The sequence below is a fragment of the Notothenia rossii genome (genome assembly GCF_949606895.1).
Source record: "Notothenia rossii genome assembly, chromosome: 5".
Lineage (NCBI taxonomy): Eukaryota > Metazoa > Chordata > Actinopteri > Perciformes > Nototheniidae > Notothenia > Notothenia rossii.
In genome coordinates, this window is record NC_136903.1 from 7350438 (window position 1) to 7371601 (window position 21164).

The window sequence follows — 21164 nt, forward strand, 5'->3', positions numbered from 1 at the left end:
TGTATGATATAATGAAAGTCCTGCAGACACTTGAACGAAGAATGAACATTTGGCCCACAATTTCCTCATGTTTAGGTTTTTTTTTTATTTTAAAGTTAAAGTTATTATATTTCTAAAATAAATACTACCAAAAAAGGTACATTTGCTTTACATTAACATTAAAATGTAGTTAGTCAAAACTCATATGTATTACTTAAAGTGGACCTATTATGCTATATTGGAAACATATGATGTCGGGCCATACCTATACAAAACATGTCTGAAGTTTTTTGCTTAAAATACCAAACAGTGCAGCCATGCCTCATACTGCTCAAACCCCTCTTTTGCAGAAACGCGGATTGTGGGTCCTTAGCTCGAAAAAAGAGAGGAGGCGGAGCTAATGCCTGATCAGAATTCTACTGGAGATATAGTTAAATTCTGCTGTGATAAAACGCCATCCTGTTCTAAACCACATCAAGGATTATTTCTGAAGCAGTATGGAGCTCAAATGCTTTTTCTCTTGCAGGTTTATCACAAGGTGAGTTCCTTTTTGTATTTCCTGCTTTTAAACACATGTGCTCTACAGTCCAGGTTAGCTCTGAGTGTTAGCGAGGCTTGCTAATGTAAACAAAGACGAGATTACGTCCAAAACACGTCAGGCGTTGTTTCTGATGGCAACTTTCTGTAGCTCCGCTGCCGAGTTGACGTCATATCGGCAGCAAATCTGTATCCGCTCGTTGTACACCCGTTTTAAAAAGATTTGGGTACGGAGGAAAAGAGAAAGGGTTTTATTTTCTGAAGCTGCGTGAGTTCCCTGACAGGCGCGGGAAGGTATTTTGAGTGGGGGTGCTGAGGTGCTGGACTCCAGTGAACACTATTACGGGCAATATAGAGCAAAAACTCCCCACACGCAAACACACAGTAAACCCGCGACTGTTACAATGAAGGCTCGATAATCAGCTCACGGCATATAGGCAGGGGTAAAGTGCTATTTTTTCCGAGTGGGGAGCAGACCTCACCTCCTCTAGGGGGGTCCGGGGGGATGCTCCCCCGGGAAGATTTTTTTTAAATATTGAAGTTAAAAGCATCAATCTGGTGCACTTTGAGAGCAACATTAAGAGATCTATGGATGCATCTCTCAACACCCAGATGAAACACAACTGTAAGCAGATGTTCTTTTTCTTTATGGATATTTTACAAATCACTCCCCTTTCAAACGGTATTCTTGTTTTACTGCCATATAGTATTTCATAACTGTTTTTCCTTTATTCTCTTATTTTTTTTATAACTATAATGATCATATGAAGGTGTGCCGCAGAAATAATCTTTTGAATAATTTTTTACCAAACCGTTTGAGACCCACTGAGATAACTTAGACTAAAGTTAACTATCTAAACACTCAGAGAGTCCTTTAGCTCACCTGAGCCTCTCAGTCTGAGAGGAGATCTCTCCTCCAGCTTGTTGTGGAACAAACAGCTCCGTATGTCCGTTAGTGCAGCTAGCTAACCAGATGCTAACAACACGGTCCCTGCTGCTGGCACCGGTCCCTCTCTCTCTCCCCCTCTCTCACACACACTAAATGCGCTATTTCCGCACACACACAGAGCCGCGAGCTTGAATGACACAAGCACACTTTTATTTCCATGCAACTCTCTGATTGGTCTGGTGTCTTGCCTCTGTTGCATTCACTGAACACGGGAAATTACAGTCCTGCCGTCCTTTCTAATTTCTTGATGAGGTTCACGTAAAGCATGGTTAATGTATTATATTATTTAGATAGAATTGTCCGGGGCTACAGAAAAAACATTCGGGGCAGGCCAAAATATTATTTTACCAACAATGTGGAATTTATTGGCCACATATTACACAGATTATGCACAGCGGGAGCAGCAATAACCGTCAAATAATAATTCAGACAGGGGAGCTACGCACCCCCTGCCTGCCGCTAGGGGGTGCTGCAGCGCCCTCAGCACCCCCCTTCCCGCGCCCATGGGGACACATATTTATGTATAGAAGACATACAAAAGAAGTGCATTTTGCATGATAGGTCCCCTTTAAGTTAGATTGAGTCTACATTTAAGTCATTTAAAGTCCTTTTGAACATTTCTATTACATTTACTGAGTTCAATGCAAAGGATATTTGTAACGTCATTAAAATAAAAATAAAATGTCCATCATGGTTTAATGCTAGAAGTGGATATTTCACTTGAAGTGTGGAGAATGAAATGTGTTGGCAGGGAGGGTTTTGAAGTCATGGGACAAAATAAAATAGTTTTAGGTTGTTTTTGTTGTTATTTTTCTAAGAAAGGGTAGCATAACATTCACCAATAGTATATTCTTGCAATTAAACTTCCTTTTTCATCAATATAACTTTTTATTTTTCTGGTAAAAGGCTTCAATTATGTTAAAGAAGAATAACACAAACGTCCGTAGAAAGAAGCCAGACTACAGTCACATTGTTGGAGCAGCACAATAAGTTTACTCAGCCCTGACCTGTTCCTAACCTCTCTGCAGGAAAAGAGATACATATGGAGGGAGAAGAGGGGAAACAAGGATTGAGAGGATACAAAGAGGGGAGAGATTTCTTGGATACAGGAGAAAGAGAGAAAACATAGAGAAAGGAAGTGTGAGAGTAATGAGAGCAGGGAAAGAGGAGGGGGGGGGGGCGCCTGTTTCCCCTCCTCTCCTCTCTCTCTGGGTTTAAGTCCTTTGAAGAGGAGGGAGGAGGACGCTCTGTACTCACATGCAGTCTGCACTGAGAGGAGCATTTAGTGGCCGAGACTCAGAGAGAGAGGATCTGAAACATGAACGACATCAAGCTCGCCCTGCTGGGGAGCCAAGGGGCCGGGAAGTCAGGTGAGAGGACTTTGTTTCAAACAGATACATACTTTCTTTAGTCAACACACTTTAAATGAGGCAATCACAAGTTATGTTTTTAACTTTCTGTTTGTGCAGTCAGCGTTTTTCAAATGATGCTTTTGGGGCATACTACTTACAGTGGTGTCATCTTAAAAGTACGCTCAACTCAAGTTCAATTTTACTTCAGTATTTCCATTTCGTGACACCTTCTTATACATAAGTATAAATAAACATTGCACGTTAAATGGATACAGAAAAAACATGTTATTTGTGACGAAGGTTTTGGTGCATTGCTAACTTTAATCAAGTACTGCACTTTAGTCAAAGGTTGAGGTATTTGTACTTTATTCATTTACTTCCATTTCATGTTTCTTTCTGGCATTTAAACGTTATATTTGTTGCTTTTTGTGTACCGTTAGTGTTCCTCAAATTATGATTTTGGTGCACAATAAGTCCGGTGATGTACTCAAGTTAAATAATCAACATTTTACTTGAGTATTTCCTTTTCATGATACCTCCTAAATGATACATGGGTATAAAAAACGTTGCACTTTAAATAGAGAAAATGTGGTATTTGTGATATTTTTGTTGCATTGCTAACTTTAATCAAGTACTGCACTTAAGTCAAAGGTTGAGGTATTTGTACTTGATTCATTTATTTCCATGTCATGTTACTTTCTGGCATTTAAACATTATATTTTTTGCCTTTTGTGTACCGTGAGTGTTTTTGAAATTATGATTTTGGTGCACTATAAGTCCGGTGATGTACTCAAGTCAAATGTTGATTATTTTACCGTTTTATGATAGTTTCATCTTCTACTCCACACATTTGAAAGCCAATATCTCCCTTCTATTTCCACTCAACCGTATCATTTGTAATATTAGTTACTTTGCAGATTGAGATAAATAGCTAGCCACTGTTTCTGTTTATAACATCACTAATCACTTCCTCACGATCGATCGATCGATCAGAGTCAGGTAGTCTACCGTTAGAGGGAATAAAATACAGATCAAGTTTAGCTAGGCCAGCGTTAGCTAACATTTGCACAAAAACAAACGTTTATTGGTTTGATTTATTTAGATTTAAGTGAAATAATAAGATGATGTATTCCTCCAGAGGACTCCTACCTTTGAAATACTTTTTTAAGATTATAACTTATCCTTCACAGAGGGGATTTAACGAATGGCAATGTAAAACAAACCCGCCCGACATCACGATCGATCAGAGTCATATACCTTTAGAGTAAGTAAAGTAAGTAAAACTTTATTTTATAGCACCTTTCTCAACACAAATGTACAAAGTGCTTTACAGTATACAGTACACAGGACACAATTCAAAGTACAGCTATGAAATGTAGAATAAAAGTCATAAAACACAGCAGGTAAAACATAGGATAAAACACCAATGAAAGACAGCTACTAACTCACCTCCTTCTCCGGCGCCCCAAAGGCCTGTAGGAAAAGGTGAGTCTTTAGCTGCCCCTTAAAAATCTCTACTGAGACAGAGGCTCTTAGTTTCTGGGGGAGTTCAGTCCAAAGCCTTGGGGCCACCGCCTCAAAGGCACGGTCCCCCTTAGTCTTTAACCTGGTTCGGGGCACCCTTAGGAGGCCTTGCTCAGAGGACCTCAGGGCCCGGGTTGTGCTGTGAGGGTGGATCAGGTCGTTAATGTAGGCTGGGGCTTGGCCATGGACAGCTCTATATGTGAAAACCAATAAGTTGAAATGGGTTCTGAGATGGACAGGGAGCCGGTGCAGGGCAGAAAGGATCGGAGTGATGTGGCATGTTTTTTTGGACCGAGTGAGCAATCTGGCTGCAGCATTTTGGACCTGTTGTAGCCGGTTTATTGATGTTTTGTTGATGCAGGAAAAAAGAGCATTGCAATAATCAAGCCGGGATGAAATAAAGGCATTGATAGCCATCTCCATTTCTGCATTGGATATAGAGGGGCTAAAATACCTCGCCACTGGCTCTGTTTATGTTGTAATTACAGATCAAACCTTTCCTCTGGGTTTTCAGTATTTCACTGACAGTTGGGTCCACCTTTGTTTACATTAGTAATATGATCTGTATTTTGGGCTGAACTCCATCAGCTTATTATCCAAGACTTTCCACAGTTTATGTGACCTTAAATCTGCGAAGTGAAGCACATTCCACGTTTTATTCTTCAGCTGCAGTGAAAAATGCTGGTGATGCAGAGGAGGGGAGTTATAGGACCCTTGTTGATGATTTTGCGCTGTTGTTGCCAATATCAGTATTCTGCGCTGTGTTCAAGCGTGATAAAAACAATGGGACGTCTCACTTCTCATGAATGTGTGTGTCCTTCATTTTTTACTTTCCTGCTTATGTACTTACCTTCTTCCTTCCTTACTTCCTTCCTTGTTTACTTTCTTTCTTACTCACTTTCTTACTTACTCACTTACTTAGTTACTTAATTACTGACTTTCTTACTTACTAACTGACTTTCTTACTTACTTACTCACTATACTTATTGACTTACTGACTATCTTACTTACTGACTTACTTACCCACTTTCTTACTTACTTACTCACTTCCTTCCTTCCTTACTGACTTCCTTAAGGACTTTCTTACTTACTGACTATCTTAATTACTGACTTTCTTACTTACTTACTCACTTTCTTACTTACTCACTTCCTTCCTTCCTTCCTTCCTTACTGACTTCCTTACTTACTGACTTACTTACTTAATGACTTACTTACTTACCTGAAACAGATCCAAAATGTATTCTTTAGTTGCATTGTTTTTGAAATGCTGGTGATGCAGAGGAGGGGAGTTATAGGACCCTTGTTGATGATTTTGCGCTGTTGTTGCCAATATCAGTATTCTGCGCTGTGTTCAAGCGTCATAAAAACAATGGGACGTCTCACTTCTCATGAATGTGTGTGTCCTTCATTTTTTACTTTCTTGCTTATGTACTTACCTTCTTCCTTCCTTGTTTACTTTCTTTCTTACTCACTTACTAACTTAGTTACTTAATTACTTACTCACTTACTTACTGACTTACTTACTCAATTACTTAGTTACTTAATTTCTTACTTACTGACTATCTTAATTACTGACTTACTGACTTACTTACTCACTTACTTAGTTACTTAATTACTCACTTTCTTACTCACTTACTAACTTAGTTACTTAATTACTTACTCACTTACTTACTAACTTACTTACTCACTTACTTAGTTACTTAATTACACACTTTCTTACTCACTTACTAACTTAGTTACTTAATTACTTACTCACTTACTTAGTTACTTAATTACTGACTATCTTAATTACTGACTTTCTTACTTACTGACTATCTTACTTAGTGACTTACTTACCCACTTTCTTACTTACTCACTTCCTTCCTTCCTTCCTTCCTGACTTCCTTACTTACTGACTTACTTACTTAATGACTTACTTACTTACCTGAAACAGATCCAAAATGTATTCTTTAGTTGCATTTTTTTGAAATGCTGGTGATGCAGAGGAGCGGAGTTAAGGGACCCTTGTTGATGATTTTGCGCTGTTGTTGCCAATATCAGTATTCTGCGCTGTGTTCAAGCGTCATAAAAACAATGGGACGTATCACTTCTCATTAATGTGTGTGTCCTTCATTTTTTACTTTCTTGCTTATGTACTTACCTTCTTCCTTCCTTACTTCCTTCCTTGTTTACTTTCTTTCTTACTCACTTTCTTATTTACTTACTCACTAACTTACTGACTTTCTCACTTACTGACTTAATTACTTACTCACTAACTTACTGACTTTCTTACTTACTTACTCACTTTCTTACTTACTTACTTTCTTACTTACTGACTTACTTACTCACTTCCTTCCTTCCTTCCTTACTGACTTACTTACTTCATTCCTTACTGACTTACTTAATGACTTCCTTACTTACTGACTTACTTAATGACTTCCTTACTTACTGACTTACTTACTAAATGATTTACTTACCTACTTACCTGAAACAGATCCAAAATGTATTCTTTAGTTGCATTGTTTTGAAATGCTGGTGATGCAGAGGAGGGGAGTTATAGGACCCTTGTTGATGATTTTGCGCTGTTGTTGCCAATATCAGTATTCTGCGCTGTGTTCAAGTGTCATAAAAACAATGGGACGTCTCACTTCTCATTAATGTGTGTGTCCATTAAATACGTTTTTCTGCTATTTGCTTTCCAGCTTGTGCATTTGTCCTGTTGTTTTCTCTCTGATCATTTACATTGGTGGACTGCAACTAAGTAAATATATTCAAATATTGTAGTTTGAGTTACTTGTATCTACTTTACTAGATCATATTTTGATTTCCTGCAACTTTATTCCTCCATTCCAGAACATTTCGGAGGGAAATATTGCAATTTTTCCACTCACTACATTTATTTGACTTGACTTTCTTCCTTCATTTTTTACTTTCTTACTTATGTACTTACCTTCTTCCTTCCTTACTGGCTTCCTTACCTACTTACATCCTTCCTTCCTTGTTGACTTTCTTTCTTACTTACTTAGTTACTTAATTACTGACTTACTCACTCACTTAGTTACTGACTTGCTTAGTCACTTAATTACTGACTTAATTACTAACTTACTGACTTAGTTACTGACTTCCTTCCTTGTTTACTTTCTTTCTTACTGATTTACTCGCTCACTTAGTTACTGACTTGATTGGTCACTTAATTACTCACTTACTGACTTAGTTACTGACTTCCTTCCTTGTTTACTTTCTTTCTTACTGACTTACTTGCTTACTTACTTCCTTTCTTCTTTGTTTACTTTCTTTCTTACTGACTTACTGACTTCCTTCCTTGTTTACTTTCTTTCTTACTGACTTAATTACTTCCTTTCTTCCTTGTTTACTTTCCTTCTTACTGACTTACTTAATTACTTACTTACTGACTTACTTCCTTCCTTACTTACCTACTTACTTGAAACCGATCCAAAATGTATTCTTTAACCGCATTGTGTTGAAATGCTGGTGATGCAGAGGAGGGGAGTTAAGGGACCCTTGTTGCTGCTTTTGAGCTGTTGTTGCCAATAACAGTATTCTGCGCTGTGTTCAACCTTCCTAAAAACAATGGGTCGTCTCCGTTCTCTCCTCAGCTTTGGAGACTGTGCATGTGGAACTTTTTGGGCCTTTATCTATACGCGTGTAGCATAACCCCTGCTGTATATCCTCACATGACCACCATCAGCACGCAAAACTGCAGCCTTTAATTGACACGGATTACCTGTGCGAAACCCAAAGCTGTTCAGTTTGATGTTTATCACAAAGTCTTGAGGCGATGCAGAGGGGGAATATAACCGTGCAGCTTGGCAAATATGCACATTCCAGAAAATCCATACATACTTTTGAATGTTTGTGTTTTTTCCATTTTGTCTGTTTCCTCCAGCTGTCCTCGTGCGGTTCCTGACCCGGCGCTTCATCGGGGAATATGCCTCCAACGCCAGTGAGTGTTTGGATACATGGAGGTTTAATTAGTTTAATTTTTAATTTTGGACTTGGAGAGCAGAGTTTATCCCCAGATATTATGGTTGTTTGCTATTTACTCATTCAGAGGTGCATGCATATATTCTGCATGAGCAATAATGAGATTATCAATCAAGGACAGCAGCATAATCAAAGGGAATACAGCAGTTAGAACATTAAAATAGTATTAAAGGTCCCCTATGCTGTTCTTCATCAATATATTATAGGTCTCAGATATATACAAAACATGTCTCTGAAGTTTTTGGCTCCAAACACCAAACAGATCATTGCAGCATTACCCATAATCCCCTCTGTTTCAGCCCTGTTTCCAAAGTGCTGATTCTCCGTCTGTTACTTCAGACAAAAATAAGGACCCCCTCCCCACGCCCCTCTAGACAGAGATTTGGTTACAAAGAACACAATGGTGCTCTAGGAGGAGATTCAGGTGATAAGGTGTGTGTGTGTGTGTGTGTGTGGGGGGGGGGGTTACGATTGGCTAATGGTTACACAAGCCAAAATATCGTTATGACATCATAAAGTGGCCAAAATCACAGGTTTTTATAGAAATGGATCAGGACAAAAAGAGAGAGAATATTTTTTCCTGAAACTTTCAGAGTCTCTTTACACAGAGGGGACACATGTTGATGTAGAAGAGACATGAAGAAGAGGGGACACATGTTGATGTAGAAAAGACATGAAGAAGAGGGGACACATGTTGATGTAGAAGAGACATGAAGAAGAGGGGACACATGTTGATGTAGAAGAGACATGAAAAGGGGGATTTTGCATGATAGGTGCCCTTTAATATGTGATTTTAAAGGGGGTTGTGAACCAAAACCGTATTTAATTTTGTTTTAATTTACATATTAAGGCAAAATTTAAATGTCCTATATTCTATTGACATGCATATAGACTTTTGCCACTACTTTTTATCTTGTATTTTATTATATATGTTGCATTGTTGGAGGAGCTCAGGTCAGAAGAATTTCATTGCCATTTCTACACTGTAGCTTTTTGCATATGATGATAAAACCTTTGAATCTTGAAAACAGTGAAACTGCCGAGTCAAAACAAATCAAAAGATGCTAAAACGTTGTGTAGAAATCAGGTAAACTGCAGGTGCATGATGACATGTGATTAATTATGTCCGGTTCTGTCTATTTAAGCAATATAATACAAACCAACAGACAATGAAAAGAGGTAAAGAACAGCAGTAGCTATAGCATATACAAAAATAACACACAAGGAGTTTAGATTGTTGTACCTTCAATCAATATTTAAGTCTATTGACATTACTCTGTGTTACTCATTTTGTTTCTGTATTAGATTAGATTACTTTATTGTCATTACATAATGCAAGCAGAGTGTAACGAAATTAAGAGGGTCTAGCCAGAGTGCAAAGAGTCAGTTATATACACATCTATCAGCAGTCTGTACAAAATAAATGCACTATACAAATATACAAATATACTGTATGATCCTTGTTACAGATTCCCTGTACCATAAAAGGCTCTCGATTGATGGGCGACAGCTGAATCTGGAGGTGTTTGACCCCTGCTCTCAGGTACAACACATCAACAACACATCAAAAACACACCAACAACACATCAACAACACCTGATATTGTTTACTGGATTCAAACCTGAGTTGCAGTTCATTAGAAATGTCCATCCATATGAAAGTTAAATTTCCAATTAAAACCCTCCTATTGTCTTTGTTCCCCCCCTTACTTTGGTGTTCGCAGTCAAATTTGTTTTAACTGCTATTACATTAAAGTTGGGTTAGGACATTTTGGAGAAACCAGCTCGAGCGCGCTAGCATTTGAAAATACACAGCCGGAAAAAATCTGCCACTTCCTTACAGAGCCCCTCCTCCAACACACACCAACGCGCACATGACCAATGAGGGCACGAGATAAGTTTGTGCACAGATGGAAGGCTGACAGGCAGGTAGGCCATCCAGTTATTTTAGCCGGGCCGTCTAAAATGATTGGTTGTGCTTTTTACAGTACCACGGCTTCCACAGATGATATTTTTTAATGGATTTTTTGTCAAAGCACTTCAGATATTCATTGCTATCAGGATGTTAAGAGCATTCCATGGAATATAACAACAAGTGTATCTCGAGCCGGTTTCTCAAACTTACCTACCCCACCTTTAACACAAAAAACATTAATCAACACCAAATTTCATTTGACACCCGTTCAAACTTTAAATATTGTATCAGACTACTGGTATACATGAAAAACTGCAGTAAATATACAAAGAATAGACACTGAACAAGTATTGCGTGTGCCAGGTGTGATCCATGTGGGGGGATGGGCACATAGGAGCGGGAAATGTTTCAAATTGTTCTGTGTGTGTGTGTGTGTGTGCCAGGTTTGATTCACATGGGGGGATGGGCACATAAGAGCGAAATGTGTCTAGTGTGTGTGTGTGTTTTATCTGATCTGGATGGTTACTAATTCCTTTTCTTTATGGCGGTCATTTTTGACCGGGAACACCATGGGTGTTACAAAGTTGACTAAATCATCCAAAATTCAATGAAAGTGGTGATCAGCAATTTGATATGTTCAAATGTCTACTGTGAAGGATATCATAAAGCCTTAATGCAATCGAATGTAAAACTAAAAAGGTTATGATTGATGAAAGTAGTAAATTGGTCAGATTTGACCCGAAGACAACAGGAGGGTTAAGCCTTTTGTTTTACCCATGATTATATCACTCACAAGTATGAAAGTAAACAACTGTTGATTCTTTTACTGGGGTATTTCCATTTTATGATAGTTTCTTCTTCTACTCCACAACATTTGAAAGCCAATATGTTCATTCTATTTTTATTCAAAGGTATCATTTGTGATATTAGTTACTTTGCAGATTCGCCACTGTTTCTGTTTATGACATCACTAATCACTTCATCACAATCGATCGATCAGAGTCAGGTAGTCTACCTTTAGTGGGGCTAAAATACAGATCAACTTGAGCTAGGCTAACGTTAGCTAAGGTGCATGTTAGCTAACGTTCGCACAAAAATGTTTATTGTTTCGATTTTTTTAGATTTAACTGAAATAATACGAGGATTTATCCCTCCAGAGAATTCCTACCTTTGAAATACTTTGACTGATTTAATCTATTCTTTGTGTTTGGAATACTTTTTACAGCCCAAGTGTTGTAAATTCTGAACCGTTTCATCCGAGGTGAAAAAATATTAAGTCTTTGTTTTGGAGCTACAAGAGTTTCACATAAAAACTGACCTCGACTGATTCCTGATCAGATATCTACCTTCGTGCAGCCGCGTGTTGATCCGTACAGCACTTTAGTTCCAAAAGCTTTACGAGAGTATCCCGAGGCGATGTATGCCGAAGGCTGTCTCTTTGAAGAAAAGAGTCGTATAACCTACTTTTTTTTCTTTAAGCAACACCAAAGACCCCCGAGGCCTTTTCACTACAGTCAGTATTTTTATTGGAATACCCCTTTGCTCAGCAGAACAAGAGGCGGTCATTGTCTTTTACCGGTTAAACTCACGGTAAAGACGCCTTTTCATAAGAAACACTAAGTCCACGTCCTGCCCTTATGACAGTCAATAAAGAGAAAGGGATAAGTGAGTTTTACACTGCTCAGACAAATCCTCGGGCCTCTTGTTCTTCCGACTTCGTTTTTTTCTCCTCGAGGTCATGACGAAGGTCAATCCTCGCTCTGCACGTGTTGATAGTGTTTGATCAAAAATCAGTTAAGAAATAGTCCTGGAAAAAGTTGGAACATTACTTTTTAAATTTTGTTGTGTGCATGTATGTTTGTGTAAATGTTTGGAAACAACTGTTTTATTCGTGTTTCTGGTGTTGCCTTATTATTATTATTAATAATAATAATATTAGCTCCTTTAACAACGATAAAAACAGAGCGATTCAGGCATAAATTATAAAATGTCGCCTACATGTGAAATAGTTTTGGACCCAAAGGAACAACAATTAAAAGATTAATATTATGAACAACACTTAAAGGTGGGGTAGGTAATTTTGGAGAAACCAGCTCGAGCGCTAGAATTTGAAAATACACAATCGGAAAGAATCTGCCACTTCCTTACAGAGCCCCTCCTCCAACACACACGAACGCACACATGACCAATGAGGGCACGAGATAAGTTTGTGCACAGATGGAAGGCTGACAGGCAGGTAGGCAATCCAGTTACTTTAGCCGGCTCAGATGATTGGTCGTGCTTTTTACAGTACCACAGCTTCTACAGATGACATTTTTTAATGGATTTGTTGTCAAAGCACTTCAGATATTAATTGCTATCGGGATGTTAAGAGCATCCCATGGAATATAACAAAAAGTGTATCTCGAGCCGGTTTCTCAAACTTACCTACCCCACCTTTAAGGTGATCAGAAAAATCTGTTATTTGGTTAGGTATTCAACCTTCGACACAGTTCATCGTTTTCTCCTCTCACTGTCTCCTTTCCCACGGCATAGGTCTAAGGCCTTGGGTATTGCTGCTATCTCTCTTAAGGAGGAGCAGCTTGGGGGCATTGTTGTTGCCAGTCTATGACAGAGCACAAGCCGCCATGAGGTAGTTTACTGTTCAGGGACGAAGGATCCCTGGCGCACATTCTTTCCTATGGACGAGAGCTCTAGTTAGATTCAAGGTCCATAATTGTTTCGTCTCGCTGATAAAGAATGTTGATTATTACACACCGAACTAGTTAAAACCTCGAGCTGCAGAAAGAGTTCTTCAGAATTGGTTTGGCAAGGCAACCACTGTGTCATCTCGTGACACACCACCTGTCTCGTCAATTCTCCGGCCGAAGCTCCAAATAAACCGTCAGTGTTTGCCATCAAAGCTCCAGCTCTCCTCGTGTCTCTCTGAGTCCTGACTCTTCATTGCTACAGAAGTTTCCCCCACAATATCTGTATTTGCTTGTTTTATGTTTATTTTATACCATTAGATTTCTAATGACTGTTTTAAATGCCATTTTAAAATGTATTTCTGCGGCACTATTTTAACATTTTCATTTTTGTAAAGCACTTTGAATTGCCTTGAGTTGAAAGGTGCTATATCAATAAACTTGCCTTGGCTTAAGAATTATCCCTGGAAAAAGTGGGACACAGTGAGAATTCCCTCTTGGATCTATAGTTATCTATAGTTGATCTATAGTTAGTTAGTTTCCACTGAAATGGCAAAAAGTAAACGACATTAGCTTCATCTATGTTTCTGTCTGGTTGAATCTGTCCCAGTCAAAACAGACTTTACAGAAAGACATACATAATTCCCTGAATTAAAGAGACGTACCAAAATAAAGTTTGGTTTCTGTTGGCAGAGCTCGGAGGCCAGGTGCATCCTGGAGGAGCCGGTGGATTGGGCCGATGGCTTCGTGGTGGTTTACAACATCAGCGACCGCTCCTCCTTCATCGACGCCAAGAACATCCTGTTGCAGATCCGAGAGGCGCGCATGGAAAACTGCAAAGGGTGAGAAGAAGCACAATGAGGGTATTCTACTTTGAAGTAGACAGAGTGTTAGGGTTGAGCAGCGCAGGTAGGACCCAATTGCAGGACGGCACATTTTTTAAACTGAAATACCTTTAATTCAAGGCTAACAAGAACACTCCCTTGTATGGACAAAAACAACAATCAGACCTCTCTCTCCCTTGTGAAAGACTGAAAGAACCCACACACACCAACAGAATACCAGAACTTAAATAAATACAAGACCAGTCAAGAAGAAAGGACACAGCTGGGGAGGGAAAACACAAAGGTGAACAGAATCAGATAATCAGACATGAGGGAAAACACAGAGACAGGAAGCATATACAGACATGAGACAGGGGGTGAACACTTATAAACAGATAGGACAGGGCCGGACTGGGACAATAAGTCAGGCCGGGAATTATACACCCAGCCAGGCCACTACCAGTTTTCTTTTGTGCCATTTTTCTGGATTTATTTGTCAATATTTACAGCGTTGCTGCCCATGGTGATAGCCCTAAACTTTAAATCTACTACCTCAGAATAAACATATGGATATGGGTTACTATTTAAAAAAAATTGCAAATCTATTTAGGAAACTATCCATGTGAACATATTTTAAGTGGGGGTGGACCTCAAATCCTCTAGGGGGGTCCGGGGGCACACTCCCCCGGTAAGATTTTTATTTTTTTAAATATTGGACTTAAATGCATCAATCTGGTGCACTTTGAGGGGGAAATAAAGAGACTACATCCATATGAAACAGAACTGTATACATTTAAATAATCATAAAATCATAAGAACATGGCCATAACCATACCATACCATATCCAATATGAAAAAACATTGAAACTTGTTTATTTATTTGTTTTTGGTTCATTTATAGTTGTGAGTGTGTCTGGGCTCCTGAACCAGCCTCACCCTCTCCCCCGTCTCCCCCCTGCTCCTCTTTGAGGCAGCAGCAACTAGTTTTAGCTCTCAACACGTTTTTAAAGTTGATCTTACCTTGTTTCACCTAGTTAACATTTTTTTTATTATTCATCTATATTTTACTAATCACTCCCCATTCAAATGGAAATATGTGTTTACATAAATGGTGACCAAACCGTTTGAGACCCACAGAGAACTTAGACTAAGTTAACTATCTAAGCACTCAGAGTCCTTTACCTCACCTGAGCTGTAGTTATCAGTCTCTCAGTCTGACAGGAGAGGACTCTCCTCCACCTTGTTGACAGCTCATTATATCCGTTAGCGCAGCTAGCTAGCACCAGATGCTAACAACAACAATACACGTAACCGGTGTGCGCGCTTTCTCTCTCGCTCGCTCGCGCCACACATACACACCCTCCCGAGCTTGAATGACACAACAGAGACCAATCGAGGGCATTAGTGTATGATCTGTATGAAAGTGGCCATGTCGGCAGGCCACATCATGTAGACAGCCAGTCACCCTCTGTGAGGCAGAGTCAGACCCACATTTGCGCAGCGTTGCGTTCACAATACATACATTACAAAAAAAATCCTCAGGCCAGCAGGCCACTTAGCAGGCCAGGCCACCAGGAAACCTCCCGGTGCTCCCGAGTGCCAGTCCGGGCCTGCTGGTGGATCAGAGCAGCTGATGACCTGTTCTTTTTAAATATATAAAAATGGAGCCGCTCCAACGCTCCAATAACAAGGTTTCATGCTCTTCATACTTTTTCTCATCACACCGTCTTGCTTTCCATATCGCACCATTTCTTACACTTTGTCATGCTGGCAAAGTTAGGACGATTCTAATGGCCCGTGACTGACAGGGGCCCAAACCATTTTAGAACATTAAGAAAAAAATGTTTAAGTAACCAATGTGATATCTTTTCATGGGGCCCACAATCCCTGGCGGCGCCCCTGCAAGCTGGGTCTTGAACCACCAAATATTTCTACTACTACTACTACTACTACTACTACTACTACTACTACTACTACTACTACTACTGCTACTACTACTACTGCTACTACTACTACTACTACTACTACTACTACTACTACTACTGCTACTACTACTACTACTACTACTACTACTGCTACTACTACTACTACTACTACTACTACTACTACTGCTACTACTACTACTACTACTACTACTGCTACTACTACTACTACTACTACTACTACTACTACTACTGCTACTACTACTACTGATACTACTACTACTACTACTACTACTACTGCTACTACTACTACTACTACTGCTACTACTACTACTACTACTACTACTACTACTACTACTACTACTGCTACTACTACTACTACTACTACTACTACTACTACTACTACTACTACTACTACTACTACTACTGCTACTACTGCTACTGATACGACTGTTGGGGAAATATTTCCCAAGGTCCATAACTTTGACCCAGTTTACTGTCCTGACTGAGCACACGCACCTGTAACCTTGGCTGCTGTGCTCTCTGTGTTGTGTCTCCCTGTTCCTGCCTGCTGGCGTCAGCTGATAGAGGTGTTATGGTTCTATCTTGTTATGGTCAATGTTGATGATTCTCTCAGAACTAGCTAAATACATGGGTCTGGGGTAGAGTTCTTCAGAATTGACGTGGCAACTCTACCGTGGAGTCAGAACCTCTGACTCTGGACTTGTTTTGTGAATTCTCCGGCCGAAGCTCCAAATAAACCCATCAGTGTTTGACATCAAAGCTCCAGCTCTCCCAGTGTCTCCTTTTGAGTCGGTGACTCCTCCTGCATTGCTACACAGAAGTTTCCCCCACAAAATGTAAAGATTACAATTAAGAAAATAGAAACTAAATGCCACAAGACTGTTAAAGACCTGAACATTTGAAAGAACATCCATAACGTTCATCTGTTTGCAACTTATATCAATATTCCAATTACTTGTAGACTATCCTGCACTATTTCTATTATATTTTATTGTATTAACTGGCACTATTATCCGTTTCATTGCACTGTTGGAGGAGCCTGTGTGACCTAAGATTTTCATTGTCATATCTACACTGCAGCTATGTACACATGACAATACAAGCTTTGAATCTTGAACATTTCTCAATGTCTGTGCTGCAGGGAGGTGGAGGTCCCGGTGTGTCTGGTGGGGAACAAGCAGGACTTGTGTCACGCCCGTCAGGTGTGTGAGGAGGAGGGCCGCTGCCTTGCTCAGGAGCATCGCTGCCACTTCCAGGAGGTGTCCGCGGCCGAGAGCTACCAGGACATCTCCGCGCTCTTCACACAACTCATCCGCCAGGTGATGGAGCTCCTGAAGTACAGAGCCGACCGGCGGCGCTACAGCGGCTCCAAGTCCATGGCCAAGCTCATCAACAACGTGTTCGGCAAGAGGAGGAAGTCAGTGTGAGCGGGAGGAAGCAAGGAGGGTGTGTGTGAGGAGGCGTGTTAAAGGGAAGGTGTTCAAATATCACTCGTCACCGGCTTGAGCTTCAATCTCAGGATCCATGTATTTGTGATCCTCTCCAGAATGGAAGTATTCATCACATACAGAGCATCAACTAGTTCCTGAACAGTGTCCTTCACATGCTGATATCCAAGAGAGGGAGTTACACAGTCACAAGATGGACGAATACCGGCTCTTCAAAGTAATCATTCATCCTGTCATGTACAAAATACTGAGTTTTATCTCAAAATTCTGTCTTTTTTCTCAAAATCTCAAAATTCTGTCTTTTTTTCTCAAAATCTAAAAATTATGTCTTTTTTCTCAAAATCTAAAAATTCTGACTCTTTTCTCAAAATTCTGTCTTTTTTCTCAAAATCTCAAAATTCTGACTTTTTCTCAAAATCTCAAAATTCTGTCTTTTTCTCAAAATCTCAAAATTCTGTCTTTTTCTCAAAATCTCAAAATTCTGTTTTTTTTCTCAAAATCTCAAAATTCTGACTCCTCAACACAGGCTCACTATTTGGCAAGATGACTAAGCCTTATATTGGCTACTTAGCGAGAATCAACTCAGTGAACAACAGATACCAAGGATGCTGGCTGATGAAGGAGACGAAGTAAGCTAGGTAGCCAATATAAGGTTTAGCAGTACAGATAAATGTGGGCTCACTATTTAGCAAGCAACCGGTCACAGTCGCCCTGTTTATCTCATGTCTTATAAAAGCGTATTAATGATTTATAAAGTGTTCACAACCTAATTAATTAATTAATTATTAAAGTCTTATTGTAAAGTGCCGGCAATTCAAAGTGCTTTACAATAATGAAAGACATTAAGAGCATAAAACAAATTAGAAACATTAAAAGGAAAAGTTAATAAAACATGAATACACAGGTACGTGAATAAAGGTTACAGTGCAGTGTGAGATATGAATAGTTCAATTAAAAGCAGCGGCAAAAAGAAAGTCTCCAGCCTGGATTTAAAAGTAGTCAGAGTTGCAGCGGACCTGCAGGTTTCTGGTAGTTTGTTCCAGATATTTGACAATACCCCGAACCAAATTCTCACAGTCCTCTACCCCAAGTCTTCCTGTGAAATTAAAGTTCCTTTGACACTTTTTCTAACCTTTTTCTATTCCTTTCATCCATTGTGCATCCCCAGACAACACATGTTCCGGTTTTACTGTTACCCGAAACCATCTTTGACCTTTAAACCACTTTTCTTTTCAATTCCCAGAATTAGGATATCTAAACCTGTAATGTAAGGGATAATGTGCAGCGAGCAGGATCCCGACAGAAGGCCGAGGGATCTTCCCTCGCTGTTCCCGTTAGTGTTTACTTGACTGTTGATTTCCCTGATGTACAGCACTTTGTCTTTTTAACCTCTTCCTTTCCTCTTGCACTCTTTTCTTTTTCTCCACTGGAGGCAGTTTAGCCTACTTCAATCCAAAGCTTTGGGCGCTATACAAATAAAAAAGTAAATATTAGAAATAGCCTTTCAACGTGATTTCTGATTGAGGAATTTATGTTTTTTTGGTAACGTTGTCGTTAACTTCTCTCTGTGTGCTGCATAGTTCACTGGTCCTCTTTAGCAAAGGGCTGCTAGAGAGGAGAGAAGAGCAGAATACAGCATGTTTGAAATTGACCAATCAGCATTGAGTATTCATCCAAGCCATGTATTAATGTGTGTTTGATATTTTTGCTTCTAACCAACCTAATTCATCTTAATTAGGAAAGACAATTATGCATTTCAAGCCATTTTTTCCAATTTTCAAGTCTACATACAGTGATCAATAGTTCACCACAACAGATCTGTGTTATTTTTCTTGTCATTTAAGCATCTCATACATCGGTAAAAGCAAAAGTACCTTTATTGTTTACTCCTATAATTTCTGCGTTGCAACTTTGGCTTCAGTTCTGTGTTTTTGTGCAGCAGTTTCACATCATTTTCTAATTATATTCATTGTAATGCTACTCTTTAAAAACCATAGTGTTTATTTAAAATATAATACTCTCTCTCTGTCACTTTCTCTGTTATATTGCAGTATGCCATATCATTTACAAAGCGTATGTGATTTGATGTATTGTGTATATATTAGTAGTACATTTGAGCATTATTGTATTTAATTGATGTTCTCCCAGGATCAAAGTATTGGAATATATTGATGTGAACCCACACATTTCAAGCTGTATAATAAGACACTTTTCACAAACACCAATTAAGGGCCAACTCTCTTAATGCTATCCTGTTATTCTTCCTAAATCTGTTTATTTCACCATGATGCTGTAACACAAAAGAAATGTTTGCCACCCATCGAGAAAAATACCTCCGCGTTTGCAGTGTTTTGCAGACGAATGTTCCTTTTGTAAATACTGTAAAAACATCAGCTGTTCCAGAGGAAATTAAAGCTAAACATTGATTAATAAGAGGTCTGTTTTAGTTCTTCACTTTGAGCTCAACGTTAATTAAATGACCGTCAGGGAGGCATCCTCTAAAGCCTCCGGGAAGGAGAGAGGAATGTCCTGTGTGTCGCTGCTATAGATAGCTGGAGGAGTGAGAAATGAACCATTATTAAACTGAAACATGACCTCCAACCAATGGAAATGTTCCTAAAGTATCCACAAGATGGCACCACCAAGCATCATAAAAAGAGGCTCCCCCCGCACCCCCCCCCCCCTGCCCCAACCGGTGTGTTTAATGATTTCCTGCTCCTGGGAACTGACCCATTACACACTGAATCAATTACAATTAGAAATAGCACTCACAATGAGCAATAACATTAGAAATGTGAAATCAAGGTTCTTTATGTCTTACTATTCATTGACCTCCTTGACCTCCATGCAGGCATTTGTCTTCATCATGTTTCCCACTTTGATTTTTTTATTAGGTAATACTGTATGTATGGGAAAACACAGCTTTCATCTCTTTCTATTTAACCTTAATTTAATCAGGGAATTCTTAAAAAGGGAGATCTGGTAGACAAAGCTCCAGGAGCGTTTTATTAATGAAATTAAAAACGTTAAACAAAACAGCATTTTGCATTTACGTGTGGATCAAAAGTGTGTATGTAGAAAATTATGTATATATTCTCCTTGTTTCTTTTGTATTATGTTTTATGTAATCAAGGGGCTCAGCCTGCAGAGGGTTGTTACTTAAAGGTAGGGTATGTAATTTTGGAGAAACCAGCTCGAGTGCACTAGAATTTGAAAATACACAACCGGAAAAAGATCTGCCACTTCCTTCAGACACGAGATAAGTTTGTGCCCAGATGGAAGGCTGACAGGCAGGTAGGCCATCCAGTTATTTTAGCCGGGCCGGCTCAGATGATTGGTCGTACTTTTTACAGCGCTACGGCTTCCACAGATGACATTTTTTAATGTATTTATTGTCAAAGCACTTAAGATATTCATTGCTATCAGGATGTTAAGAGCATTCCATGGAATATAACAAAAAGTGTTTCTGAAATAAATGACATACCCCTCCTTTAAAGTCACGTTCAGGCCTGTTAATGTGTACACACACACATTACAAATACACACATGCACAGGAGCTATACAGAAATGTACCAACACACAGGTGTATGTATATAGAGGTGTCAGAGCGAAGAGGGCCAGGTTTAGGGAGCAGTTGGGGGTTAAATGTCTTGCTCAAGGACACCTCCGTATTCTATTGGTCCAATCGGAACTTGAACTACAGTAGCAACCCTTCATTTCCCAAGCCAAGTCCCTACACACTAAGCTAACCTCCTGGGCACTGTGAGGCATCCTTGAGCAAGGCACTGAACCCCAAACTGCTCCCTGACGCCGTTAAACATGGCAGCTCATAACGCCTCATAAAAACATGCTTGTGCATTCCCAACGTGTTTATAGGTCCTGTGCATGTGTGTATTTGTAATGTATGTATGTATACTAACAGTCAACAACTGAATTTCATCTAGTGGGGTTAATTAAGTGGCTTCTTCTTTTTTAAATGAATAATTGTAGTATTGACACTTTAAGTACACTTTGCTTTAA

General features: G+C 39.4%; 1 protein-coding gene across 1 annotated transcript; it reads left to right on the top strand.

Annotated features, from left to right (window-relative positions):
- Nucleotides 1–2698: 2698 nt before the first annotated feature.
- Nucleotides 2699–19577, top strand: rerglb (RERG/RAS-like b). Its single transcript, XM_079681911.1, has 5 exons — nucleotides 2699–2835; nucleotides 8228–8284; nucleotides 9795–9868; nucleotides 13620–13768; nucleotides 16838–19577. Exons 1-5 carry the CDS (start codon nucleotides 2784–2786, stop codon nucleotides 17121–17123), a joined length of 618 nt encoding a protein of 205 aa, XP_079538037.1. The 5' UTR covers nucleotides 2699–2783; the 3' UTR covers nucleotides 17124–19577.
- The last annotated feature ends 1587 nt before the right edge of the window (nucleotides 19578–21164 follow it).

Excerpts from the sequence above, each read along its gene's own strand:
- rerglb (XM_079681911.1), top strand. The coding sequence starts at position 2,784 with ATGAACGACATCAAGCTCGCCCTGCTGGGGAGCCAAGGGGCCGGGAAG. Across the intron at positions 2,836-8,227 it reads CCAAGGGGCCGGGAAGTCAG|CTGTCCTCGTGCGGTTCCTG; the intron begins GTGAGAGGACTT and ends TGTTTCCTCCAG. Across the intron at positions 13,769-16,837 it reads CGCATGGAAAACTGCAAAGG|GGAGGTGGAGGTCCCGGTGT; the intron begins GTGAGAAGAAGC and ends TCTGTGCTGCAG.